The sequence below is a fragment of the Podarcis filfolensis genome, assembly GCF_964270895.1.
Source record: "Podarcis filfolensis genome assembly, chromosome: 5".
In the NCBI taxonomy this organism is placed as follows: domain Eukaryota; kingdom Metazoa; phylum Chordata; class Lepidosauria; order Squamata; family Lacertidae; genus Podarcis; species Podarcis filfolensis.
In genome coordinates this window covers 219,725-246,931 of record NC_139608.1, presented here as the reverse complement: position 1 = coordinate 246,931, position 27,207 = coordinate 219,725, and the positions used below count along the sequence as shown (strand labels likewise).

Here is a 27,207-nt window from a genome sequence, read left to right as displayed (position 1 = left end):
AAACCTCAGGTGGGTTTTCTGAGGATTTGGTTTTCTGTGAATGGAACTGTAAAATTGTGCAACCCCCAGAGCCCACCCTTTGGAGGGGGCTTCAGCAGCAGGAGTGGTTTTTTAAACACTTTAAAAGGTATTTGGATGAGTGGGGGGCTCTGAGGGGGGTGCCTGATTCTTTGGTGGCTGAGTGTTTGTGGGTAGGAAACAAGGGGCAGCACATGATGAGCAGAGCTCTCCAGTGACCATATTGATTCTGTCCAATTCCAATAACCTATTTATAAAGCAGGTCACATGCTGTGTGCTTGTAGAGGATTCAGTTGGACCAGGGCTTGGCAGCCTTTTCTCTCACGCTTATCTGCTGACCGGGAGAAGGAACAGAGTGGGTGCTGGCCAGGATCCTGCCCCTCTTTCTCTGCCCCCCTCTTCTCTCCCTTTGGGCCCAGGCCACTCTGCCTCACTAGGGGGCCATTGGCATTTGGTTGAGGGCTCCGTAAAAATAGGCCAAATAATTTGCCTGTGGCCCCAATTTAGAGGCCGGCTTGCTTGTCCTTTGCTTCTAAAGGGTGGCCGGGCTTGAGAGGTCTTTAGGGCACTTGCTTGCATCTTTAGTAGTATTAATTTACATGTGCTGAACATTTACATAATGCCCAAGGGAGCTGTTTCTGCTTCACACCCTGGCCAGGCTTGTGCCCTGGGGAGTCACTTTGGCAGCGGTTTGACTTGACTCCCGGAGGGACACGCCGTTGTCTCTCGAGGCAGATGGATGCCAGCAACAACCATTTATTTATTAACTTTTTTATACTGCTCTTCATCTGAAGATCACAGGGCAGTTCACAACATAAGCTTACAAAAGAAGAACACAAAGAACATAGGGAAAAACAAAAGTAAACTAATAATCTCCGTCCCACAAACACATTTCCAAGGCCATTTGAGTGTGTAATCAGCAAAAGGCCTGGTTATAGAGGAACATTTTCTCCTGGCACCCAAAGGTGTATAATAAAGGCTCCAGGTGAGTCTCCCTGGATGGATAGAATCATAGAATCATAGAGTTGGAAGAGACCACAAGGGCCATCGAGTCCAACCCCCTGCCAAGCAGGAAACACCATCAGAGCACTCTTGACATATGGTTGTCAAGCCTCTGCTTAAAGACCTCCAAAGAAGGAGACTCCACCACACTCCTTGGCAGCAAATTCCACTGTCGAACAGCTCTTACGGTCAGGAAGTTCTTCCTAATGTTTAGGTGGAATCTTCTTTCTTGTAGTTTGGATCCATTGCTCCGTGTCCGCTTCTCAGGAGCAGCAGAAAACAACCTTTCTCCCTCCTCTATGTGACATCCTTTTATATATTTGAACATGGCTATCATATCACCCCTTAACCTCCTCTTCTCCGGGCTAAACATGGCCAGCTCCCTTAGCCGTTCCTCATAAGGCATCGTTTCCAGGCCTTTGACCATTTTGGTTGCCCTCCTCTGGACACGTTCCAGTTTGTCAGTGTCCTTCTTGAACTGTGGTGCCCAGAACTGGACACAGTACTCCAGGTGAGGTCTACCAGAGCAGAATACAGTGGCACTATTACTTCCCTTGATCTAGATGCTATACTCCTATTGATGCAGCCCAGAATTGCATTGGCTTTTTTAGCTGCCGCGTCACACTGTTGGCTCATGTCAAGTTTGTGGTCCACCAAGACTCCTAGATCCTTTTCACATGTAGTGCTCTCAAGCCAGGTGTCACCCATCTTGTATTTGTGCCTCTCATTTTTTTTGCCCAAGTGCAATACTTTACATTTCTCCCTGTTAAAATTCACCTTGTTTGTTTTGGCCCAGTTCTCTAATCTGTCAAGGTCGTTTTGAAGTGTGATCCTGTCCTCTGGGGTGTTAGCCACCCCTCCCAGTTTGGTGTCATCTGCAAATTTGATCAGGATGCCCTTGAGTCCATCATCCAAGTCGTTGATAAAGATGTTGAATAAGACCGGGCCCAAGACAGAACCCTGTGGCACTCCACTAGTCACTCTTCTCCAGGATGAAGAGGAACCATTGATGAGCACCCTTTGGGTTCGGTCAGTCAGCCAGTTACAAATCCACTGAGTGGTAGCATAGTCAAGACCGCATTTTACCAGCTTCTTTACAAGAATATCATGGGGCACCTTGTCAAATGCCTTGCTGAAATCAAGGTAGGCTACATCCACTGCGTTCCCTTCATCTACCAGGCTTGTAATTCTGTCAAAAAACGAGATCAGGTTAGTCTGACATGACTTATTTTTCAGAAATCCATGCTGACTATTGGTGATCAGGATAGGATAGATGGACTCGGCCTTCAACGTTCTGTGACGGCTGTCTGTCCTGCTCCTTTCTCCTTTGGTCTTTAGTCTTAATAAACTCCCTGAAATTGATGTTGGGGTTGGGTGCATTTCTGCAAGTCTCAAAAGGAGAGTGTGAGAGGGCTTGGGCAGTGGAAAGCTAGGTAAGTTGGGTGGTCTCTCTGCTTTCCTTCTAAAGGTTTGCCTTGTATTCCCAGAAAGAGCCTCCCCTGCCTGTGGCTAGAGGGGACCTCAGGGGGTGGCAGCCCCTTGAGAGGCCTACCTGGACTGGCCGTTGTGGGAGGAAGGCACCCAAAGGTCTCCCCTCCTTCTGTTACAGTACTTGCTGCTCACTCTTCCTTGCTCTGTGGAAGTGCCTAATAGGACCAGTGAAGTAAAAATGGCAGGTGCATTATTCTTTTGAGTGATTGTGGATTCAGCCTTGTGTGTGCTGGATGCCTCTGGGTAGGTGGAGATGTCTTAATAGCATTGTGGTCCACCCCCCACCCCCGGATTCCCCCCCTGGCAGGGGGACGCAAGGGGAGGAAGGGGCACTCAGCCGCAGTTCTGCTCTGGCTCCCAGCAAGCCCAGGGCGCCCCCAACGTCTGAGGGTTTGACTTTGCGGATGCAAAAATATGACCTCCTGCTCTGCTTTTGTCAGCCTGCTTGGTATCTGTTGTCTTCCTGGTTTAGAGTGTGCAGCGTGAGCAGCTTATGGGCTCTGGTGATTAGGGGTGTGGGGAGCAGGAAGAAGAGATACTCAAATGCTTCTTCAAGTGCTGCTTTGTTGCTGCTGATAGATGTGTGTGCAGCCAGGCTTTACAGACTGCTGGCTGTGCAAAAATTACTTTTTAGTGGCCAGTGATCCTGTCAAGGGGTGGAATTAAGGATGTCGAAGACTCAGGGGTGAGGGAGCATCCTGATAACTCCCCCTCCCATTTTTTGGAGGGGGTCATTTATTATATATTTATTCAAGTGTTTATATACCACCCTATTGCAAATCCTCAGGGCAGTGCATAGCATAACACCATAAAAACATTTAAAAGCAGCGTGAAGCATTCATTAGAATGACAGGCTACTCGAGGGACATTTTAAACTAGGCCTGGACCCGTTGGCACCAGAAGGTTTCCAGGAAAGTCAGAATTTAGAGTGGTGGGTGCTGAGCTCTTCTGAGCAAGCAGGATAGTGATGTCTGCCTGGCCCACCTTTGGCCCCCTGAGGCTTTTCCAGGCAAGCACACAGTCAGAGCCAGCTTGCCTCCTGCTGCTCCTGAAGGTAGGACTCGAACCAGTGGCAGAGTCCCACTAAGCAGGTGAAGAGCTTTCTGACAGTGAGAGCTGTTCAGCAGCAGAACGGACAGCCTCTTCAGGGGGTGGCCTTTCCTTCCGTGGAAGTTTTGAAGCAGCAGCTGGATGGCCACCTGCCAGGGATCCGGCAGCGGCAGTTGCTAACATTGTAATGACAGTTTCCCTTTCCAAAACCAGAGAAATTCAGTGATAAAAAAGATGTCAGTTCATATAGCCTCTGTACAGCCATGGACATACATACATACATATATATGTGTGTGTGTGTGTGTGTGTGTTAACATATGAACTAGGTTATAAGATATTATCTGATAGGAAAACCACTGTTTGTATCTGTATTTTTTCTTTTCCTTTTAACAAAACCACCCCCAAAAGTAAAAAAATATTGGGGGTGCACAGGGATCGGGAACCTGTGGCTCTCCACTGGTTGCTGGACTCCAGTTCCCCCCAAGTGCCAAGGGGGCTGGGGGCTGTGCAGAGGGGGAGGGGGAGAGGCCTGCTGGTTTAAGGCCACAGTTAAGTCTACCTCATCTTGTCCTCAGCTCTACAAATCCAGCTGATTGGAAGCCAAGAAGACTAGAACAGGTGTGCCACAAGTTGTGCTTGCTTACGCCTTGCAGTGCCAAATCCAGGAGAGCCTGGGACTGGCAAAAATGCTCCATGTTGTCCTGGGTCTCTGAAACACAGCTGCAGCCCTGACTCCTGGGGTCCTTTGCAGCAGTGCCTCTCCGAGGGAGACCTCCCTCTGCCACGGTCTAGCGCAGTCTGCATACTGGCCTGGGCCCTCTCCCAGGAGGACTCCACACAGGAAAAGGTGGGGCGTCTTTGCTGCTTCCACCCAGGCACTCCAGCCTCCTCCTATGGATTGGGGTCTGAAAGCCCAAGGAAATTGGGGAAGGGGCACATGGAAAGTAACTGGTAAGCCGTTGTGACTTTCAACACTGCACAGCATCTTTATCGGTAAAGGGGCACAAATGTCACAGCATCAGCCTTCGCTTCCAGTTTCCTGAATTTGTGGAGCTTGAGCCAACTTAGAATTGTAGAGTTGGGAGGGACCCCAGGGGTCAGCTAGTCCAGCCCCTTTTATGAGGCAGCCTTGACCCTCAGAATCACTTGATGAGCCGTTGTGTTGTGCCTTGCTGGTGAGAAGAAAAGGGGAATGTGTGTGTATGTTTGTGTTTTCCAAAAGATGCTGGGGTTGCAAGTTTGTCTTCGGAGCAGCCCCTGCTGGACTTTTGCCTACAACGGCCCCAAATGTGAGCCACATGCGCTGGGGTCTTAGGCGATCCTTCAGCATTTGGGGAATGTCTGCGCTGCGGCCAGTTCCATCCGCAAGAGCCCGGGGGGGGGGAGTGCCTCTTCCACCCGCAACCTTTAGATTCAACTCCTGACTTCTCTCCATTCATGCTTTTAGATACCAGAAGCTGTTCCTCTTTCTCTTCCCGTTGTCTCTGTCCTGCCAGTCCCTGCTGAGACCACACTCATCCCATCTTCCATCTCACAGGTTTTTATTCCTCACCCCACCCCCTGGCATGCCAGGGCCTGTCTTGCTATGGTTGTCTCTGTGATTGCATGCCCGTTTGGTCCTGGGGTCCTTGGAACTCAGTGTAGCTTTTTCTTCCCCTTTGGGCATGCTGCAGAATGGAGTGGTTGCATTGCCTCCTTGGGTTGACTGCATGTGCATCTCAGTGGCAGGGGAAGGCTTTTCCTGCAGAAGGCCCCAGGCCAGGCAGGAGCTGAGCACCGCCTGACCATGTGGAGAGCCGCTGCCCAGGAGCCTGGCTCAACTGCTGTGGCCCCTGCCATGAAGACGCTGGCCTGTTGACCTCTCAGGACTCCTGCTGCACAGCGGTGCTGGGGGACCTGCTCCCACTGCGACATCTGCTCAGAGGCCAGGCTCTTCTAGGAAGATGCCCACTGACTTCATGGTCCGACTGAGAGGAGGGGAAGTGGGCCTTGGCACTCACGGCACGCCTTGCTGTAAAAGGCAGATGGGTAGGCTGGCTAATCCAGGCTAATTCTTTTCTCAGCTGAGTCATTCTCCACATACATAAAAGATGCCTCCTTATATTTGGCTCAGCAAAGCACTCTCTAAGTTGTTGGTCTGGAGCAGTTGCATCAGAACTGCTTCCTGTTCTGGAATGTGAAGGTGAACAGCTTGTAAGCTTGACCGGCGCCCAGGCAGATGGTGCTAGACCCTTTGACACTGGCCGACCTAGAAATCATAAAATAAAATAGTAGAATTTATTATATAGATTTCTACTCTGCGCTTCAAACAGATCTGTACATACTAAAGGCAGCAATATATAACAGAGCAGTGACTATAGCAGAGGCAAAGCAGATTGCAAGCCTGGAAAAATAATTGTTAATGTTTATTGTATGGCACCACCAGTGTCCTGGTGCTTTATAGTGAATAAGATGACAGGTCCCTGTCCCAAGGAGCTTACAGTCTAACATTAGTAGTTTTTGAGAAGAGTCAAAGAAGAAGTCATGTCCAAATGAAGAGAACTAAAAGGTGGGTTGGGGAGTGCAAGGAGGCAGTAAGGGATGCCCAGCTCTTGCTCTAGCACATAACATTTGTCTTCTCACAAGAGCAGAGAAATATATGGGTTGGGGAGGTTTATGGGATTGCGTCAGCAAAGCATGCCTGTTGCACTCTGGCTTCAAAATGGGCTGCAGTTTATTAACCGCTTTGGTAGGGATCCGTTTTGCTCTTTCAGCTGCAACTGGCCTCTTCCTCTGGGTGTCCCCTGGTATTTGCTGTCAGGAGCAAGCAGCTTGACCCTGTTGCACTGCAGAGTGGGCAACCCTTAAAGGGAGCGGCAGTCATCTGCCCAGAGAGAAGCAAGGCTCTGTGGCTTCCCTTTGGGCATTCCTTCTAATGCACGACCGTTATCTTTTTAATCCTAAGGCAAATCCTCCTCCAGTGGTGGTGAACACCGAAACTTCGGAGACCCCAACCTACGTAAGTGTCTATTGATATTTGATTGCCTTGTATGTCTTTCCAATGAAGCTCAGTGAAAACATATGCTCTGTGCTGTGCTAATTTTTTTTATTAAAAAAAGTGGTGAATCCACATTTAGGCAGTTATGCTTTGTTGTTGTTTAGTCGTTTAGTCGTGTCCGACTCTTCGTGACCCCATGGACCAGAGCACGCCAGGCACTTCTGTCTTCCACTGCCTCCCGCAGTTTGTTCAGACTCATGTTTGTATCTTCGAAGACACTATCCAACCATCTCGCCCTCTGTCGTCCCCTTCTCCTTGTGCCCTCCATCTTTCCCAACATCAGGGTCTTTTCCAGGGAGTCTTCTCTTCTCATGAGGTGGCCAAAGTCTTGGAGCCTCAGCTTCAGGATCTGTCCTTCCAGTGAGCACTCAGGGCTGATTTCCTTCAGAATGGAGAGGTTTGATCTTCTTGCAGTCCATGGGACTCTCAAGAGTCTCCTCCAGCACCATAATTCAAAAGCATCAATTCTTCGGCGATCAGCCTTCTTTATGGTCCAGCTCTCACTTCCATTCATCACTACTGGGAAAACCATAGCTTTAACTATACGGACCTTTGTTGGCAAGGTGATGTCTCTACTTTTTAAGATGCTGTCTAGGTTGGTCATTGCTTTCCTCCCAAGAAGCAGGCGTCTCTTAATTTCGTGGCTGCTGTCACCATCTGCAGTGATCATGGAGCCCAAGAAAGTAAAATCTCTCACTGCCTCCATTTCTTCCCCTTCTATTTGCCAGGAGGTGATGGGACCAGTGGCCATGATCTTCGTATTTTTGATGTTGAGCTTCAGACCATATTTTGCGCTCTCCTCTTTCACCCTCAATAAAAGGTTCTTTAATTCCTCCTCACTTTCTGCCATCAAGGTTGTGTCATCTGCATACCTGAGGTTGTTGATATTTCCTCCAGCAATTTTAATTCCGGCTAGGGATTCATCCAGCCCAGCCTTTTGCATGATGAATTCTGCATATAAGTTAAATAACCAGGGAGACAATATACAGCCTTGTCGTACTCCTTTCCCAATTTTGAACCAATCAGTTGTTCCATATCCAGTTCTAACTGTAGCTTCTTGTCCCACATAGAGATTTCTTAGGAGACAGATGAGGTGATCAGGCACTCCCATTTCTTTAAGAACTTGCCATAGTTTGCTGTGGTCGACACAGTCAAAGGCTTTTGCATAGTCAATGAAGCAGAAGTAGATGTCTTTCTGGAACTCTCTAGCTTTCTCCATAATCCAGCGCATGTTTGCAATTTGGTCTCTGGTTCCTCTGCCTCTTCTAAATCCAGCTTGCACTTCTGGGAGTTCTCGGTCCACATACTGCTTGAGCCTTCCTTGTAGAATTTTAAGCATAACCTTGCTAGCGTGTGAAATGAGTGCAATTGTGCGGTAGTTGGAGCATTCTTTAGGGTTATGCTTTAGCTTCCCATATCACCTGGGCTATCTATCTATCTATCTGCAGGGAAATAAGAAAGCTCTCTCTGGTGGGGAAAGAGAGAAAATCTCTTGCCATGTTAGAAGTTGGGGGTGAACCAGTTACACTTGATAGGTTTGAGGCATCTGCAGAGCTAGCACTGGGCATTGGTTGCCCCACGATGGGGTGGCATCTGCCATCAGCTCCTAGCTCAGCTGAGATAGATGCCCAGACCAGGGTGTAAGGGGAAGAGGGCTCTGCCACGGAGTTTTGTGGGTGGAAGCGAAATGGAACTCCAGGCTCAAAGGCAGCATACAAAGTGTCTTGCTGGTTCAACCCAAAGTTTACACTAGATTAGAATTGGGGAGCTTTTGAGAGGTTGCTGAACTTACAACTACCATTGGCTTAGCAAGCATAGCCAATTGCCAGGCATGATGGGAGTTGTAGTTTAGTAACACCGGGAGAGGACAGTTCCCCACACCTGCCCTAGACCAACATTCTGTTGGCAACAGTAGCTGGACAGATGTCTTTGGAAACTCACAAGCAAGACATGCCGGCTAATAACTATTTAAAAATAAAATAAAATTAATTGCTTACCACAGGAAAAAATGTCTCAAAGTGACTTACAGTTTTTTTTAAAAAAAGCATACCAAATGTAAAACACACCAAACGATTTCAAAGAGTTAATATTTTTTTTAATAAAGTGCCCATCCTGCAATAACATAGCACAGCTCCCATTCCACTCATCTAAAAGATGAGCCCGGGGTAAAGAAGCACATCTTCACTGTGCCTAAAGGCGCATCTGCCTAGGGAAAGCACCCCACAGTTGGGGAGCCACCACTGAGAAGGCCTGATCCCATGCTGCCATCCACCGCTCGAAGGAGGCACACAAAGAAGGGCCTCAGGTGATGAATGTGGGGCCTGTTGATGCCTGTGTGAATGAGAAGCAGAGTTCCGTGCCATCTGCACGTTGATAATGGCACATTCCAAATCCCTGGATGACCCCACTCTCTTCCATTCTTATGCTCATCTTGAGACAGTGGAGGAGAATCATTCCTCACAAGTCCCAGGATGGCTTCTCACATGACGGAGGCGTTCTCTGTTTTGGCACAGGGCCATTTCCAACCCTCCTTTGCCGGCAGGGCCAGAGCCCAGTGCAATGCACAGTGGTCTTTGCAGCTGCCACACTCCAGAAGCGTCAGGTGCACTTAAAAGTGGCCTCCCACCCCTCAGTCGGCTGACCCATTTTCTGGCCGGCTCTTTCTGCTTCCTGTGTTCAGATAGTGCAGAAGCGCAGCAGCAGCACCTTCGGCAGAGGGCTGTTTGTTCCCGACCTGTCGCCCTCGCCAGCGGAGTAATGCAACACCAAGGACTCCTTTGAGAGCCTTTGCTTTGTCTGGAGCCAGCCTGGAGGAGATCAGGTTCCACATGTTAATGACTTTGGGCTGGCAGCCTCTTGCCCTGGAAGCAGGATCACATGTTGAACGCAGATTCTGCTTCCAGCGGGAAGGAGCAAAACGTGGCATTTTGCTTGATTGGTGGCTTGAACAGGAGTGGTCCTACAAGCAGCTGTTTAGGCACCTAAAGGTGCTGCATTTTGAACAAGCTGCAGGGATGCCCAGGACTGGCTGCTGAGGGCTGTGTGAAGATTTTGATTTAATCTAGTCATGCCACCCTTTCTCCAAGGAGCTCAGGATTGCGCCTTCAGATGGATCTCTTTTGCATTGGTTTTACCTCCAGAACAAGGAGATTGATAAGCCATCAGAGGATCACAGGGCAGTTTACAGTATAAAAACACAAAACTACACACCATAATAGCAAGCAAAAACCACCACCCCTCCCAGTTTATAAGGCCATAGAGTATTGAATCAGCCCAAGGCCTGGGAGAAGAGGGAAGTTTTTGCCTGGTGCCTAAAGATTTGTAATGAAGGAACCCAATTGTGTAAAACTTTGGATTTGTTTGAATTCCATTTGAACAGCACTTTTATTGAAGTCCTCAGCTACTTTGCAGCTATTGTTAAAACACAAACTATCCAGATATTTCGGTAGCACATAGAACTAGCATGGCAAACTTTTCAAGTTTTGTTTATTAAATATGTCAAATAAACACAGTAAGTTAAATTTAGGCAGCAGAAAGTTTTCTTCACAGTTTATCCAATCACATTTCCCCAGAAAACCCACACCACTAGTCTTAAGCAGGTGACTGCTTCCTTTCCTCATCTACCCAAAGGGAGTGTTAGGAAGAGTCAGTCTCTGAAGAAGGTGGACAAGTCAGATGGCAAACTATTTGGTGTTTTCCAAGCTAGCCAGTCAGTCTCTGGGTCTGTCAGCACCTGTTGCTCTGCTGTGTTTTTCTGTTCCTTGAGCAACAAAATGTTCTCTTTCTGGAATGGGGGGAGGGGGCTTCTTGTAGTTATTTCTGTCTCTAGTGCGCATGCACACACCAGCAGGAAACAGGAGTTCTTAATATTTTTGCAATCTCTCCTCCCCTTGCATGGTCCCTGCGGCAGTTGCGCCAAGCAGAGTGGACCATCAAACATGGTGTCAGCAGCCATCAGCTGGGGCCATGCTGCACACACTTCCTCTGAAGAATCACAAACATTCCATGCTTTTGTCTTCATGTAGGTCAATGGCACAGATGCAGATTTTGAATATGAAGAAATTACACTGGAAAGGGTAAGGAGGAGCTCCTGCAACCTTTGATTTCCCAAGGGGTTTGCTTTTTCTCTCTATCTGGGAGGGGTTGCTTCTGCTTCCCTCTCTTGGCTGCTGCGGTTGGATCTGGCTGCTGCCCTGCTCTTATGGCTTCTTAATGCCCATTTGCCAGAGGAGCTCTGTTGCCTGGCGTGGTTCATGATGCTCTGGCCAAAGCAGGCAGGAGAGGCAGGTCTGCCTGGCCTCATGGCACCCATCCTGCTGCTGCCGTGGCTTTTTGGAGCTGCCATTCCACACACACGTGGCTCCTGGAGTAGAGCCTGTTGGAAGGGCCACAGCTCAAATCCTTGCTCAAAGTCCAGCTGCCATTGCATTGGGGCTGTAAGCCAGGTACTGATCCTTGTGGCAAATGAACGAGATGGAAAGTTCCAGCTGCAAGCTTTTCTGCCAGACAGATTCCTGGGCTATCATCAAGCATCAGGAAGGTGATGGGGGGAGAGTTCGCCAGTGCCAAGACCTTCATGTGCTGTTTCAACAATCATAATGAAATAACTTTAAATTCATTCCTTTTACTGTTAATTTTCCTGTGGAGCTGACAGTTTTCCCTGTCAAATGGAAATGTTGGCACCATACAGCATTTCCTGCTTCCTTCCACATGCTGACAACCCCTCTTGGCTCATCCAAAAGTATACTTTGAAGTCGGTGTCCCTCTTGGTCGATCACAGGTGCTTTGGTTCTCTTCCCCCAGGGCAATTCAGGACTTGGCTTCAGCATTGCAGGAGGTACGGACAACCCCCACATTGGGGACGACTCGAGTATCTTCATTACAAAGATCATCCCGGGAGGAGCTGCTGCGCAAGATGGAAGACTGCGGTACGTCAGTTCCTTCTGTGTTCCAGGCTTTGGCTCCATCTAATGTCCATCTTCGCAACAGTCCGGGAAAAGAGGCAGCATGGCTGCTGTTCCTGCAGAGAGCAAGCTGAGCTGGTGTGGGATTCATCCAGTCCTGATTCCTGGCTCTTAGGAGGATGCTTGCAGCAGCCTGGAGCCTTCAGCATTAGCCGTCTCTCCAGGGTTGGCCATAAGGCCGAACTGGGGAACCTGTGCCCCTCCAGGTGTTCCCATCAGCCGCAGGCAGCAGGCCCGGGGGGGGGGGAGCTCTAGGCCAGTGGCAGTGGAGGCCTTCCGAGACCAAAGGGCGCCCTTCTAGCCCAGCATCTTGTTAGCAGTGGCCATCCAGGTGCCCATTATGGGCAGCCCACAAGCAAGACCTGAGTGCAGCAACAGCATTAATGCCTCTGACGGTGGAGAAAGAGGATAACCATTGATAACCCTCTCCTTCATGAATTTGTCTCTTCCTCTTTTGAAGCCATCCATGTTGGTGGCACTGAATCTTAGTTTGTGTGTGTGTGCTGTGTAAGAAGTACTTTCGTCTTACCTTCCATCATTGAGTTCCATTCAATGAGCCCATGGATTTAGCATTCTGAGAGGACAAAAGCACGTGTGTGTGTGTGTGTGTGTGTGTGTACACACCTGGATGCCATTCAGGGCCATCTTTGCTCTCTACTTGCAGGGTGAACGACTGCATTTTGCGTGTCAACGAGGTGGACGTCCGTGATGTGACGCATAGCAAAGCCGTAGAAGCCTTGAAGGAGGCAGGCTCCGTAGTCCGGCTGCATGTCAAGAGAAGAAAGCAAGTAACGGAAAAAATCATGGAGATCAAGCTCGTGAAAGGCCCCAAAGGTTTGTGGCGGAAGGGAGCAAGCCATGCTTAGTTTAGGGATGGGGTGGGGGTGGCTGCAGCTCCTCTTTGTGGTGGTTAGCCTGCCTGCAGTTCTCAAAGGCCTGGGATGGGGTGGCATTTGGACTGCACACAGCAGTGCGTGGTTTTGGTTGGAAATTCCAGTCGCTCCTGTAGAAGCTGGAAGAGAGCCCATGCCTTGTGGCCTTGAAGGCTGTGGGCAGCCTTCACCCCCCCGTTATCACTGGTTGGTGACTGTGAGCCTTCCAGCACATGGACTGGGGGGTGAGGGTGTCCCTGCCCTTGCCTGATTCTCACCGGACCATTCCCTGCTCCAGAGTCCCCGGCTCAACAGTGGAGCGGTCTCCCTCAGGAGGCTGGGGATTCTCCTTCCTTGGAGGTTTCTAAGCAGAAGTTGAATGGCTCTCTGTCACGAGCGCTTTAGCCAAGATTCCTGCATTGCAGGGGGCTGGACTAGATGACCCATGGGATCCCTTCCAGCTCTACCATTCTACCATTCCTCTGCTTTTCCCACAGAGGTCTGGACTGTGGTCAGATACTTTGACATGCAAGCTGGTTGTAGAGTTGCAGACAGTCTGCGGAAGTTGTGCTGATGACGGTCTTTGCTCTCTTGAAGCAGGTCTTGGGTTTAGCATCGCTGGGGGTGTTGGAAACCAGCACATTCCTGGAGACAACAGCATCTATGTCACCAAGATCATTGAAGGAGGTGCAGCACACAAGGATGGCAAGCTCCAGATTGGAGACAAACTGATGGCTGTGAGTTGAAGTTGCAGTATCCCTCTGTTTTTGGCACAGCTCCACAGAGGCTGTCCTCAAAGCCAGGGGTTGCCCTCCTTTGGGAGCCAGTGAGTCATTTCTAAGCTACAAAGCTGCCTTGGGGGTCTCCCTGAGTCTCTGCAGTGTTGCCTGCTGCATCTTGGCAGGTTAGTGGTTTATCATGGAGAAGACTGCAAAGCTCACTTGACTGCCTCTGGCTTATCAGAGCCAGATGTATCCAGTTTTCTTTGCTGGGAAACGGGCCCTGGACTCAGAACACCTTGCACAGCTAAGAAAATCCTCTAAATGGCACTGTAATATGGGAAGTCAAACATGGGAGGGCTGTCAGTCCACAGAAGAGGCTCTAATGTACAAAGACAGCAGTAGAGAACTGAAAACAAGATATGCTTGGCTATAGAAAACCCCGAGGTCTGTGCACTAGGGCTCATGTGCTGGCCCCTTGTGCTGCTCTCAGCCATTCCTGGGAGAATCCAGCCAGTGCCATTTAATCAGGCTGTCCAGGGCCTGGCCTGGAACTGGGCTTGTAAACAAGGGACTTTGTTTTGGATTATGGTTTTGAGCATCATAACTGAGAGGAAATGTGGAAATGGAAGCAGTCCTGATAATTAAATGACAGGAGATTTAAGAGATTAGGATTACATAATATAGCAGCATAGTTAAAGACAGCTAAGAAGACAGCTCTTGATAAGGAATAATGAAAATGAAGCCAAACCCCAAAGGAAGCCCTTCAGCCAATAAAATAAAGCTGCCCCCATTGCAATGCCTTTATGAAAAAGTGCAGTGAGAACAAGAGCAGAGCTGCTCTGTGCTGGATCAGGCCAAAGGAGAGCCATCTGGGCCAGCGTCCTGCTGTGGTCAACCAGGCAGCTTAGAAGCAGGATTCCACCCGATGGTGGTTTCCACCAGGCAGTGGGCAGAGAATAGAATTGGGGGCTCACGTTGAGCTCCCTGCTGGACTTTGTAGGCACATCCTGCAACAAGAAGGAACACAAGCTTTTGCCAAAAAAGTGCAAGCGGACAGTAAGATGCTTTAAAAAAAAAAAGAATTTAAGGAGCACATTGCTAAAAGCATTAAGACCAACAAGAAGCCCTTTAAAGGTGTTAGTAGCAGGATACTGTTGGGGCGGCAGTTGGACCCTCAGATTAGGATGGCTGGTATTAAATTTCTATACCACCTTTCATCTGAAGATCACAGGGCACCGTGCAATATAATAACAGAAAAATAGCATCATAATAACAAAAGAAAACAATACCCCACCATAGTTTAAAAGGCCATAGATTGTAGTATAATTATTAAAGTTGAATGGCAAGCAAGTCAGAGGAGGATAAGGAGATTGTGGGGAATCTGAACGAACCTCTTGTGCCTGTCTTCACAGCAGAAGAAACAGGGCAGATCCCAGTGCCAGAACTCACTTCCACAGGAAGGAAGTCTGAGAAACTGTCAGTGGGTAACCATTTCAGGAGGATTTTGTGAGGGGACACCCCAGGGGACCCCACCTGCACAAGGTCCTGCAAAATAAATGCCCTGTCTTCCTCTGAGAGCACCTCTGGAGGAAGGGTCCCTCATCCGACAGTTATCCAGAGCGGGGGCTTGTTGGAACAGAGGACCACCCTAGAACGCACTGCTCCTGGACGTCCCAAATTGGCTTTTTTTTTAAAGACCATGTCAGTTGAGGCCAGTGAAAGCTGTTTCCAGTCGGAGTGGGCAGCTGAAGCCCTTCTAGACACAAGGAGGTTGAATTCTGAGCAAAGTGCAGGCTCCTTCCTTACTGTTGTACGTGCGGGGCCAGAGACTTCTTAGGGATGAGTTCATTTGGTCTCCCCCCTCTCTCTCTAGGTCAACAGTGTTTGCTTAGAGGAAGTGACACATGAAGAAGCAGTGACTGCCTTAAAAAACACCTCCGACTTTGTTTACCTGAAAGTGGCAAAACCCACCAGCATGTTCATGAACGACAGCTACGCCCCGCCAGACATCACCAACGGTGAGTTGTTCTCTGGCAACCGGCGATTACTGCACTTCGGCTCCTTCCTTTGACGGAGGCATTCATACCTTGTACGGTGTGCTTGTAAAAGGAGATTTTCAGATTCTATGCCTGCTGGTCCGTTTCCTTTTTTTCGGTTATGTAAAAGATGACGTAAGCAATAATTTTCAAGAACTAGTAACTTAATTATTACAAAATCTCAAGGTGGCCTGTATATGGGAAAATGTGTTCATCTCATTAGTTTTTAAGAGAAAACAAGGCTTAAATCGGTTGAAACAGTGGCTCTGACTAACTTAGGGCTATTATTTTCAATGGGCCTACTCTGAGTAGGAAGGACTTAATTGGATACAACTCCCAAATTCATTGTATCTGTGCAGAGAGTTGTTTTTCTTAGGACGGGGCCAGGAGGGCTGTAGCTTTGCATGCAGGAGATCCCAGGCTCCACCCAGTGGCAGCATCCCCTGCTGTCTCCTTGAAATTAAGATAGATGCATCTGGAGGTACACACTGAGGCATGCTATAACTTAAAACTCAGCAGGCATTTCCAAGGAAGCTGTGGTCCAGCTGAAGGAATGCTGGATCCTGTGCACAACTTTAGCCCATCTAAATGGCCAGCCAAAGAAGCCCTCCCCGCAGCCAGCTGTTGGGGAGGTCAGTTTCCCTCTCTCTCCCCGTGAGTGCAGGAGGCGGCTTGGCCCAGACATTAGGAAGCAGCTTGTGGGGGAAGGAGGCACTGGCAGAGTTGAAAGCAAAAGATTTGGCTTCAGTGCAAATGGTTTGCACAGTTTTTTCTGATGTGCCAGTAAGTTAAGTTCCCACATATGACACTTGCACAGAGTTCACCATCTACATTTCTCTCCTTCCCAGCTTATTCTCAGCCTGCCGACAACCACATCAGCCCATCAACCTACTTGGGGCAGACCCTTCCGCCAGCGTCGCCAGGGAGATACTCCCCTATCCCCAAAGGGATGCTCGGAGACGATGAGATCACCAGGTAGGGAGCTGCTGGGTCCCTTGCAGAATGTCCCACAAGGCTCCTGCACCTCCTCTTCCTCTTCTGGATCCACACGTCCTGCCGCAGTGGGGACATAGGTTTCCAGGCAGGAGTTGATCATGGCGAGGATTTGCCAAACATGTCTTCCTCTTAGCACGTATCTCCCTTTCATCCTGAGTTTGTGCTTCTTCAAAGTCCTTGACGCCTTTATGACACCTTTGGTAAAGGCTGTTCTCCAGTTGGAGCACTCGCAAGCCAGTGATTCCCAGTTGTCAGTGTTTATACTACTTTTTTTTAGATTTGCCTTGAGAGCGTCTTTAAACATCTTTTGTTGTCCACTGGTATTTCATTTTCCATTCTTAAGTGGGGAATAGAGTAGTTGCTTTGGAAGATGATAATCAGGCATCTGAACAACATACCTAGTAGTTTTATCCCGCAGAGCCATAGGTGGGCTCACAGGGATCCAGAAACTCGCTTCCACACTACCAGGTTGATTGGTGGTTTATTACAGATCAGGGCCTTCTTGGGAGTGGCACCCGCCCTGTGGAACTCCCTCCCACCAGATGTCAAAGGAAAAAACAACTACCAGACTTTTAGGAGACATCTGAAGGCAGCTCTGTTTAGGGAAGCGCTTAATATCTGAAGGACTATTGTATTTTAATATTTTGTTGGAAGCCGGCCAGAGTGGCTGGGGAAACCCAGCCAGATGGGCAGGGTATAAATAATAATAATAATAATAATAATTATTATTATTATTATTTAAAGGAAAAAACAAAATCACCACAAAAGGTCTGAAGGCTCCCTCCTTGCCCCTGTTTCCAGCACTCTGTGGGGCGGACTCCCCAGCAAGAAGATGGCTTGTTTGCCCCCAGGCACTGGAGCAAATGTACTTGATACAGTAGAGCAGCCCACAGGTGGCCATGATCTCCACCACAGCCAAGGTTCCCCACAGGTGGCTGGTATTGCTCTAATTAGGCCTGGAGCCTAGTATCCCTTTCCCATGGATGACGACAACTCCCTTTCTTGAGCTGGTCAATTAACCTGCTTCCCAAGTGTGTTGCATGAAAGCTTAGTGTTACAGCTGCCACCAATTGTGAGTTTATTTTGAGTATTCAGCTGGTTCTAGCAGAGCTCCTGGAACAACTCACCGATGGTTCAACACAACCAGTCCAATGAAGTTGATGCTGAAGAATCATTGCTTTGACATGGGTGATCTTTGCTCCTTCCACTACACTGACATTAGTTCACCTGTCTTCCCAAGTGATATGTAAAAATTTTCAGAGATCGAATCTTTTGAGGAGTTGGAGATGGTGTTTATAAGTGGTCCATGTTTCACAAGCATGTAGTAAAGTTGGTAGTAGAATAGCTTTGTAAACGAGCATTTAGGTTTCCCTGCAAATGTACTCAAACACTATGCTTCAATTGGGAGAAAGCTGCACTTGCAGAGCTCAGGCGATGCTGGAGTTCGGCATCAATGTGTGGAAATATAACTGCCCAGGCAGGAGAAGTAACTGACACTTTCCAACGTTACACCATTAAGTTGGATTTGTGGCACTGCAGAAGGGTTGTTTTGTGCATGTTGGTGCTTCACTTTGGTTTTTGGGATATGGAGCGGTACTAAATGTATTCACAGAAGCTTGCAGGAAACTTGGCCTATCGCTCAGTATCCCAGAAACCAAAGTGTGCGCACACTATGTTGTCATCAGCATATTGAAGCTCTATGGTGAAAGTTGTGGGAACCCTTCTCTTTGCTTACAAGGCTTCACCAGGCAGAACCGCTCAGGGACCTAGTCCGCCTGGTGGAGGCGGATTGGCTTCAGACAGAGGAGTGGGCAAGACACAGGCAGGTGGAAGAAGGAAGGGCAACCGTATTCCTCATAGGCCCTGTCTGGCCAAGACAGCCTTGGCTTCTGACTCTGACCAGCCTCGCAGTTTCACGACTGGCAGTTTCTTTATTCTTTTCTTTATTATGTTTTTATATATTTTGGAAGCAGCCCGGAGGGGCTGAGGCAACCCAGTCTGATGTTGTTGTTAACGGACTGAAATCTAATTGACCAAAAGGTGTTTTGAGTTCTAGCCCTAATATTGGCAGGCTAATGGCGGGAATTCTCTCCATCTTTCAGGGAGCCACGGAAGCTGGTGCTCCATCGAGGATCCACAGGGCTTGGCTTCAACATAGTGGGAGGAGAAGACGGCGAAGGCATCTTTGTCTCCTTCATCCTTGCAGGGGGACCTGCAGATCTAAGTGGCGAGCTCAGGAAAGGAGACCGTATAATTTCAGTAAGATGACTGAAAGGGGAAGAGCAGGACTCTCCCCTTTTCTGACTCTGCTTGTTTTTTTGACCCTTGAGGAAGGTGGGCAGCATGTAGCCAGCCCATGTGGAGCACTGAGTGTGGGGCAGTGTTCTTCTTGGAACCACCGGGGGGACAGTTCTGGGTCTCTCCAGCATCTCAGTCCACAGGTTATCCCTTGGAAGGTCTTGCTTTATTTATTCATTGCATTGTATCCAATCATTTCTCCAAGGAGCTCAACGCGGCCTACATGGTTCTGCCCCTTCTCATTTATTCCCCACAACAACCCTGTGAGGTAGGTTAGCCTGAGAGGCAGGGATGGGCCACACCCAACGAGCTACATGGCCAGGTGGGGATTTGAGCCTGGTCTCCCAAGTCCTAGAATCCAGCGCTCTACAATCTACACCACACGGCCTTTTTATTACTTATGTATTTATCTGTGATATTTATAAACCACCCACCAACCAAGTTCTCTGTGCAGTTTACATAATTTTGAGGGTCTAGGATAGGTCAGCAGAAGGTGCCGGAGTCTGCAGCTCCCTGCCCCTGCTCAAAGATCCCAGCCTTCATGTTCTGCGCAGTGTCCCTCCTTGATTTCCTAAATACTCTGTGTTTACATTTGTTTTGCAGGTAAATGGTGTAGACCTCAAAGCTGCAACTCACGAAGAAGCAGCTGCTGCCTTGAAAAACGCCGGCCAAGCTGTCACCATAGTGGCTCAATACCGTCCAGAAGGCAAGTGAATTACTGAGTTAATCCACCTGTCCTGCAGGGGAAAGCTGCGTTGATTAAGGCGTGGGGGGAGGGGAAGGGGGTTAGGGTACTGGCAACAGCAGGCAGAAAGAACATCTCTGAACGTGAGCAGAATTTGCCCACATGAAGCCCCCAGTTGGTTGGTTTCCCACCATGGGTTAGAGTTTCAGAGAAGGACACTGCAACCCCCTCCCCATACGTGCTGGAACAATGCCAGTTGCTCAGGGCAAGTGAGGTCGACATTGCAAGTGGCCAAGGGATGTGTCCTGCTCCTGGAATCGGCAGCAGAATCCTGTTCCTGTGCCAATGACTAACCTAAAGGGATTCGCCAGCCTGACTTCCCCCCCTGCAACTGTTGGCTACTCATGTATACTCCTCCTCATGTATGCTCCCTTTCTTCCATTTCTTATACATGCCCTTTTTAACTCACAGCTCATCCATAAGCTCCTTATGCAGCCACATTGGTTTCCTTCGATGCCCCCCACTTTTCTTTCTTGTTGGTATTGTCTGCATTTGGGCCTTCAATATTTCTCCTTTTAGAAACTCGCATCCTTCTTGGACTCCCTTCTCTTTGAGTATTTCTGACCCTGGGATCTCACCCAGTAGCTCCTTCAGCTTTTTGAAATTGGCCTTCTTAAAGTCCAGAGTGTGTGTCTGACTATAGTACACTCAGTTTTCCCTTACCTCTGTATCCTGAAACCCAGGAGAACATGATCACTTTCTCCCAAGTTTCCAAGTACTTCCACTTTGTTGATCAGTTCCTCCCTATGGGTGAGGACCAAGAGAGATAATCCTCTTGTTGCTTCTTCCACCTTCTGGGAAATAAAATTGTCAGTGAGGCAACAGAGGAATTTGTCATTCTTGGCAGAGTCGTGAGTCCCAACAGTTATTGGGGAAGTTGAAGTCCCCCAGGATTACCAAACATTCAAAAATAAGAGATATACTAATCTGCTCTAATAAGGCACCATTCAAGTGTTCAGTCTGGCTTGGCGGTCTATAGCAGACACCGACAGTAAGGTCACTGTTTCTCCTACAGTTTTTACCCATATACTCTCAATCTGCTTTTCATGCTCCAGGTCATGGATTTCTTCAAATGTACGCATCCTTTATATATAATGCTGCTACTCCTCCCTTCCTGTTCGGTCTTCCTTTTGAACAGGTTATACCCCTCAATTCCTACATTCTAGTCATGAGTCTCGTCCCACCAGGTTTCAGTAATGCCTACCAGGCCATATTTGCCATCCTGTACTAAAAGCTCCCGTTCATCTTGCTTGTTTCCCATATTCTGTGCATTTGTGCAGAGACAACTGAAACCATGAGACATTCCCTGCAGCTATTTCCTTCCTGCCCTTTAGCAGGTTTCTAGAGCACCACCTCAGTCTCCTGTGCATCAGTGAAGCTCTTATCCCCAGTGTCAGGTGTCCTTTTGACGTTTGTCTTGTGTTTTCTCCCTCCCCCTCAAGATCTGGTTTTAAGACAAACATAGCGCAGGTGTTGCAGGTCACTGCAGCAGCTCCCTCACCCTCCATGTCTCTTGGTCCTATGCACACCGAGAGACAGCGCTCTGGGCCTCCCCCTTGAACTCTCCCATTAAACACCCTTGCAAACATCCCTGTTGGCAAGCTCCCAGCATCTGCACTGAGTGAAGGTTGCCTGCTGCTGGCTGCTAGCTGCTCCCTCAGGCTGGCTTCCTCTCAGCTGTCACTCCTCCCCATCTGATCTTGTGCTCCAGCAGAGCAATCAGCCACACCCTCAGGCTCCCAAAGACACAGGCTTCACTCTCTTCAGTCTCCTCCAGCAATCCTTCCCCCTGTTTGCAAGGCCAGTTTGCAGGCCCTGGTCATGAGCTCCCAGAATCTGCACTGAGCTACGTTTGAAGAGGGACAGAAACACCTTTGTTCCCAACATCTTCTCTTCCAGGGGCAGAGAGTTGACTGTTCAAAACAAGTAAAGATTGGACAATATTCCAAGAATACCTCAAAAAGTACTGTGATAATGCAAATCTCCTGACAGATTTAGATTGAATCTTGAATTACAAAGAAACCATAAAAGTAAAAATTACTCTTGATAAGTAACAGAAAAAATAAGGAAGTGCATATAGATTAATAAGGTGTAAGAGGTACAATGAGGTGAATCAGAAGTTAAAGTACAGTGGTACCTTGGGTTACAGACGCTTCCGGTTACAGACTCCACTAACCCAGAAATAGTACCTCTGGTTAAGAATTTTGCTTCAGGATGAGAACAGAAATTGTGCGGCGGCGGCGGGAGGCCCCATTAGCTAAAGTGGTACCTCAGGTTAAGAACAGTTTCAGGTTAAGAACGGACCTCCAGAACGAATTAAGTTCTTAACCCGAGGTACCACTGTATGTGTAATGTTAGATGATACATTGTTAGTTAGTGTCTATGGCTTGTTTATGGTGTTTTCTGTTTTGTTTCTCTTTTATGTAAATTGTTTTGTAATAAAGAACTTTTTAAACAACAATAATAAAGACTGTTCAAAACAAAAGCAAAAAGCCTGTAGGTGAGGGGAGCTGGGATCTCCCCCCCCCCTTCCCTCCCTGTGCTGGCTTAGATGATGACAATGATTAATTTATTTATACCCTGCCTTTTTCCCTGACGGGCTCAAGGCAGCTTGCAGATAAAATAGGAGCGGCTAAAAACACATAGAGAGAATGAAACTATCATTGTAAAACAAACATAGAATTAAAACTATGTTGTTGTTTAGTCGTTTAGTCGTGTCCGACTCTTCGTGACCCCATGGACCAGAGCACTATATATTGATATAAATATAAAAGGTCTATTAAGAACATACTGATAATTACAGTGAAAACAGCACAGCACCAGCTCTCCGATCACAGTCGTCTGCTCTGGTTATCTGTGCCAGCTGCAGGTGGGAAGCTTTAGTTCCCAGGTAAAAGTCAACTTTCTGTGCACTAAGTTAAGTTACTTACAGTGTTGCTTTCAAATAGCACTTCAGGCAGGAGCCTGAGAAATAGGCTTGTGCCACAGAAAGGAGGGTCTGAGCCAGCCAGGATCCCACCACTTGCTGATCTCCGAAGCTCCGCCCTGCAGGAGGCTGCCAAGCCCCTGGCCCCTTGGTCTGGCGCTGCTGGGAGTCCAGCCGCTGTTAGCAGAGCAGGTGGCGCTGCTGGCGAAGGAAGGAGCTGCTTGTCGCCATGCGCCCAAGTTGGATGTGTGCCATTTCCATAATGGCCGTGGAGTGACAGGGCAGAAGCAGCAGGCAGGCGGCTGGGTGAGTTGGGCATGGAAGCCCCTCCTGGCACCCAGGCTGCCTTTTCCCCAGAGGTGCTTTGTGTTTCTTCATCCAAGCCTACGACCTTCACTGCTGATTTCTCCTTCTGGCCGTTGTATGAAAGAGACCACTGTGTCCTTTCAAGAGATGTCCAGTTTCTCTTTGATGGGATCGTGATCTGGACTCTGCAGCCAATTGTGTGGAGGGTGGGGGAGGAAGTCAGGATTGCCAAGGCTGCCGTTGGCACAACCCTCTCTGCACCTTCTGGAGCAGGTGATGGTCCTGATGGGCCCCCCTTCCCTTGCTCTGCTTGTGCTCCCAGCGTGGACTGGCTTTAATCCGAGTCACGTGGGCAGCAGGCAGAGACGGCGGAGGTGCGGCTTCTGCCCAGGAGGACTGAGAAGCAGAGCTGCCGTGAGTTCTGCTGCTTCCTGGCTGCTTTAGTGAAAGGTGCTTGGCTTGCTTTGGCTGGACCCGTCAGCTGGAGAGAGGCATGTGAGTAGAGAGCGCCATGAGATCAGACAAGCAAACGCAGCACTGCCAGGGTTAGCAGGGGCCCCTGGTCGGGGCTTTGTCTTGCTGGAGAAGGCAATCCAGTTAGTGCAGATTAGAGTGGGAGGAAGGAGGGAGATGCAGCTGGAGTGTTTTCTTGCAGGTGGCAACCAAGTCGTTACAAAAAGTCTCCGCCAGAATTGCCCCTGCAAGGGCCCTTTGCCGGCTCTTTGCTCTGGCTGGCTGGCCAGGAAGTGTTCACAGAACCCCCTGGTGCTACACTGTGCAAAGGATTCTCCTTGCTTAGAAGCAGCCATGGTGCTTCTGGTGTTGTCTTGTTGCCACAGACAGTGGTCTGGCGGTTGGTATCCAGAGAGGGGAATTTTCTCCCCCGGCCGTTTGCCAGGCATGTTCCCTGCAGGCATACCTGGGGGGTAGGGATGGCTTGTTGAGCTGGTGGTTGGCAGAAGGTAATTGGGATCTGCCAGTAGATCTCTGGCTCATTTGTAGTAGATCGGCAAGGAGGGTTTCTGACTCCCAGCTGGTTAACCAATAGCAACAACAAACAACTTTCTCAAGCTACGTTAGGCTACTGAAATGAATAAAGCCAACCCAGAACGGTGGTGATGAGCTCAGTTCAGTCCTAGGCTCAAAATGCCCTTTTGTGCTCTAGTTGTCCTGCCTTGTGCAGACGGCTCTTCTGGCAAAGGGCAGAGTAGATCCAGCAAGCTTGAAGTCTGCCCATTCTGGGCAGTGCTGGGTCCTGTCCTGGAATTCCATACTGTAATTCTGCATGGCTCTGGGGACTTGGGTGTGTGCTTATTTTTAATATTTTGTTTTATATATACTGTGGGTTTAAACCATTTTGTTTTGAGCCACTTCAGTTGAAATGTGGTGTGCACATTTTCAGAGAGTTAAAATTCTGGTTTTATGCCAGGGAGAGAAAGAGTGCTGGAGAGACTTCACCGTTTGTCACAAAATCTAGACTGTGGGAAACACAACAGAACTTGAAGCCTTTGGAGGGAGCACACTTTGCAGCAGCAGCAGCAGCAGCAGTTGTTGTAGGGTTCCAAGATGCTGACTTATTTTGAGCTAGCAGCATTCTCCCTTTTCATTTCTGTTTGTCAGAATACAGCCGTTTTGAAGCTAAAATACACGACTTGCGAGAGCAGATGATGAGCAGCAGCATCAGTTCGGGGTCGGGGTCCCTGCGGACAAGCCAGAAACGGTCTCTCTATGTCAGGTAAGTTGCCTTCTGAGCCAGTTGGTGGGACTTGTCCAGGAGCTGCTCTTTGGTGACTGGGCTTGCTCCTCAGAGGATGCGGAGACTGTGGCGGCTGCACAGGATGCAGCTTTGCTGGCACTTTCTTTGTGGTTGGCTCAGTCACCTTGGAGCAATCAAATGGTCTTGGGAAAATTGGCTTTCTTGCTTGAATGCAATTTTCAAGATCAAGAATATCCCAGAGGAAGTTGCCAAGGTTTGCTGGCATGCACCTAGGAGGGCAGCAGGGGTCTCCCAGAATTCTGGTTCTGCAGGCATGTGTTGCACTGTGACCTCCCCAAGGGGCAGAATTGCTGACCAGGGTTGCACCTTTGTCTGTCACCCAGAATGGCAAACTGGCTTATGGAGAGCTAGCAGTGGCCAAAGGGATTCCATGATGGACGGGGGTGGAGGAGGGTGAGCTGACCGACTGGAGGGCTTGCTGGTTAGTTGCCTTGCAGCTTAGCGGTTCCAAGGCAGAGCGCTTGCTGAGGAGGGGCCACTGGCAGGCAGCCTGTGCCTCCATTGCTGAAGTCGGGAGGTTTGTCAAAAGGGCAGCTGACTGCAAGAGGGTGAGGGGGGCGTTCTGCCTTTCTCTTGAGGAGAAGGAGAGGCGGTGGGTGGCGGCTGATGTTGTTGAACAGTCAGAGTAGCTGCAGATGCGGGAGGCCACCTGCCTGCCAGAAACCTCTGTAAGCTCAACTGCCCCGTTCTCTCATTGCCTGGTACATAAAGAGGGGACCACGGACCAAGACAAACCTCTCCAGGCGTCTTCCTGATGAAGCGCAGCCCCGGACGTCCATAAATCTTCAGTCCCGGTGTGCACCAGCGACACATATCCGAAGATATGTGCACACTCAATCAGCAGAGTAGAGCAGAAATGATGTGGAGCTTAGGTGTGGCATTCTAAGTAATTTATTAAGCAATATGTACAGAACAAAGCAATCATGGCGTCCTCACACATCTCCAAGAGAGAGAGAGAGAGTAAGTAAGTAAGTACAAAAGTACACTTTCCAAGCCTGGAAAAAAACCACAGACATGTGATGTAACAATCACATATCCAGCAATGGGAGAATGAAAATGCTAACATCCAGAACACCAGAAGAGCCTGCTGAATCTGGCCCATCTAGTCCAGCACCCTCTTCTCAGAGTGGCTGAACAGTTGCCTTGACTGCTGGCTCCTTTGTTTGGTCTGCTGGGTCTTGAGTGTCCTTCCCTCCATGGGTGATGGGGGGAAAGTCTCCAGGCAAGGACAGGAGGCTCAAGTCAGATCTTTGTGGACAGGCCTATTTGTCCTGCTGGTGCTGGCAGGGTGCAAATTACACCCTGTGCTTCATGTCCATAAGACTGAGGTTTTGATCAGCAAGAGGAGGACTAGACCATGTTAATTCATAATGATGCCTTGACAAATTTCTCTGAAACTCCTTGGGCTTTTGAATAAATGGTTTCTTCTCTCTTGGGTTTTCCATCTTTGCAGCTGTTAATAGACTTAAAAGTAGCAATGTCAAACCACAACAAGGTCTCATGACTAAGGTGGAATAGCCAGATTTGTCTTTTGCAGCAATAACAAAGGGTCCTGAGCAAATGTATCATGGCATAAGCTGCCACAGACTAGAGTTCTGTCCGGTCTATGAGCACTGATGCTGCAGTGAGTGTGTTGGTCTAGGAGGAGCCACGAGGCTTGTTAAACACTTGAGTGCATTAGGAGGAGAATTGTAAGTTATTTTCTGGGCGACTCATAGACCCCTTCCGACAGAGCAGAGAGAGAGCCAGGAGCACAAGGGGGCTCAGCACTAGAGACCTTGTGCCTGGGGAGAGGGAGGTGCTTGCTCACGCACAGCCGGCATCAAGGCGGAGCTGCTTGAGGAGAAGGACTGGGCTCCTCTTCTGCCACCGCCCAGTTTGACTGCAAGGCAGTTCCAAGGGAGGCAAGTGATGACAGCTTGCCAGTGGGGCCTTTGTTTCCTTACTCATCAAATGCGCTCCCTTTGTGCCTCCAGAGCCCTCTTTGACTACGACAAGACAAAAGACAGTGGCCTCCCAAGCCAGGGACTGAATTTCCGATTTGGCGACATCCTCCATGTCATCAACGCTTCTGATGATGAGTGGTGGCAGGCACGGCCGGTGATGCCAGATGGCGAGAAGGACGAGGTTGGCGTCATCCCCAGCAAGCGCAGGTAGCTCTCTCTTTCCTGCTGGGGTTTTCCTCTCTTCCTGGGCCACAACCTTCAACAAGAGGGAGTGTTGAGAAGACCACCTGTGCCCCAAGACCCTCCCCCTTCCTGCCCACAGTCTCATAGAGCCTTGCTAGATGTCGAAGGCAGTGCCTGGCAGTATCTTTTGTACCTCCATGAATCAGAAGGAAGGGGTTGTGGTCGGCAGGCGTTTTGAGACACGACAACTTCTCTGTTGTGAATCTTGGAAGACAGGACACCTCCCTGGGCAACTTTTTGCCTCTGCCCCCCCCCCCAGTAAGGAGTCCTGTGTCACCACCACACTCCTCTTCCTCCTCTGGGGAGTAGCAGGAATTGTTCTTCACTGCAACTCCCACAGCTACCATGTCAGGCCCCTATAATCAAACAGTTCTACCTACAGTTGACAAATATGACATAAGATGTCAAGAAACCATTTCCTGTGATTCTGGCCTTGAAGACTCTTAATTTCTGTCCTATGCATCCAAACCAAATTCCCTATTGCAGACATGTTTAAGTGTTTTAAAATGTTTCTCAGGTGTAGCACAGAGGTGCGCCCCTCCCAGTTCCACATTCTGGCGGCTGCATAATTTGGCAGTTGGGCTTGTGCCAGCAAGAGGGCATGTTTGGTTTGCTCCAGGGACCACTACGGTAACCCACATGGGCCTCCAGCAGCCAAAATACTCACTCTAGGTTAGCGTGCATTAGAGCCAAGTGGGTCTTAGCCTTTAACATGCAGGTTTAAAACAAAACAAACCAGCATTTTCCTCCCCTCTCACTGTCCTGAGCAAAGCCTCTC

The 27,207-nt window shown here is 49.0% G+C and overlaps 1 protein-coding gene across 14 annotated transcripts in view; it reads left to right on the top strand.

The window, feature by feature from the left end:
• Window positions 1-27,207, top strand: part of DLG1 (discs large MAGUK scaffold protein 1) — an 82,515-nt gene that overhangs the window by 40,451 nt on the left and 14,857 nt on the right. For 5 of the 14 annotated variants that reach the window (XM_083612621.1, XM_083612618.1, XM_083612611.1 and 2 more), the window contains 12 exons: window positions 5,009-5,098; window positions 6,506-6,559; window positions 10,624-10,674; window positions 11,402-11,526; window positions 12,227-12,396; window positions 13,032-13,171; window positions 15,030-15,174; window positions 16,041-16,167; window positions 18,291-18,447; window positions 19,090-19,192; window positions 24,084-24,198; window positions 26,217-26,393. In XM_083612621.1, the coding sequence (XP_083468747.1) occupies window positions 5,009-5,098; window positions 6,506-6,559; window positions 10,624-10,674; window positions 11,402-11,526; window positions 12,227-12,396; window positions 13,032-13,171; window positions 15,030-15,174; window positions 16,041-16,167; window positions 18,291-18,447; window positions 19,090-19,192; window positions 24,084-24,198; window positions 26,217-26,393 (1,454 nt within the window). The remainder of the gene's footprint in view (window positions 1-5,008; window positions 5,099-6,505; window positions 6,560-10,623; window positions 10,675-11,401; window positions 11,527-12,226; window positions 12,397-13,031; window positions 13,172-15,029; window positions 15,175-16,040; window positions 16,168-18,290; window positions 18,448-19,089; window positions 19,193-24,083; window positions 24,199-26,216; window positions 26,394-27,207) is intronic. The other 9 variants (XM_083612613.1, XM_083612612.1, XM_083612624.1 and 6 more) reach the window with 3 other exon arrangements.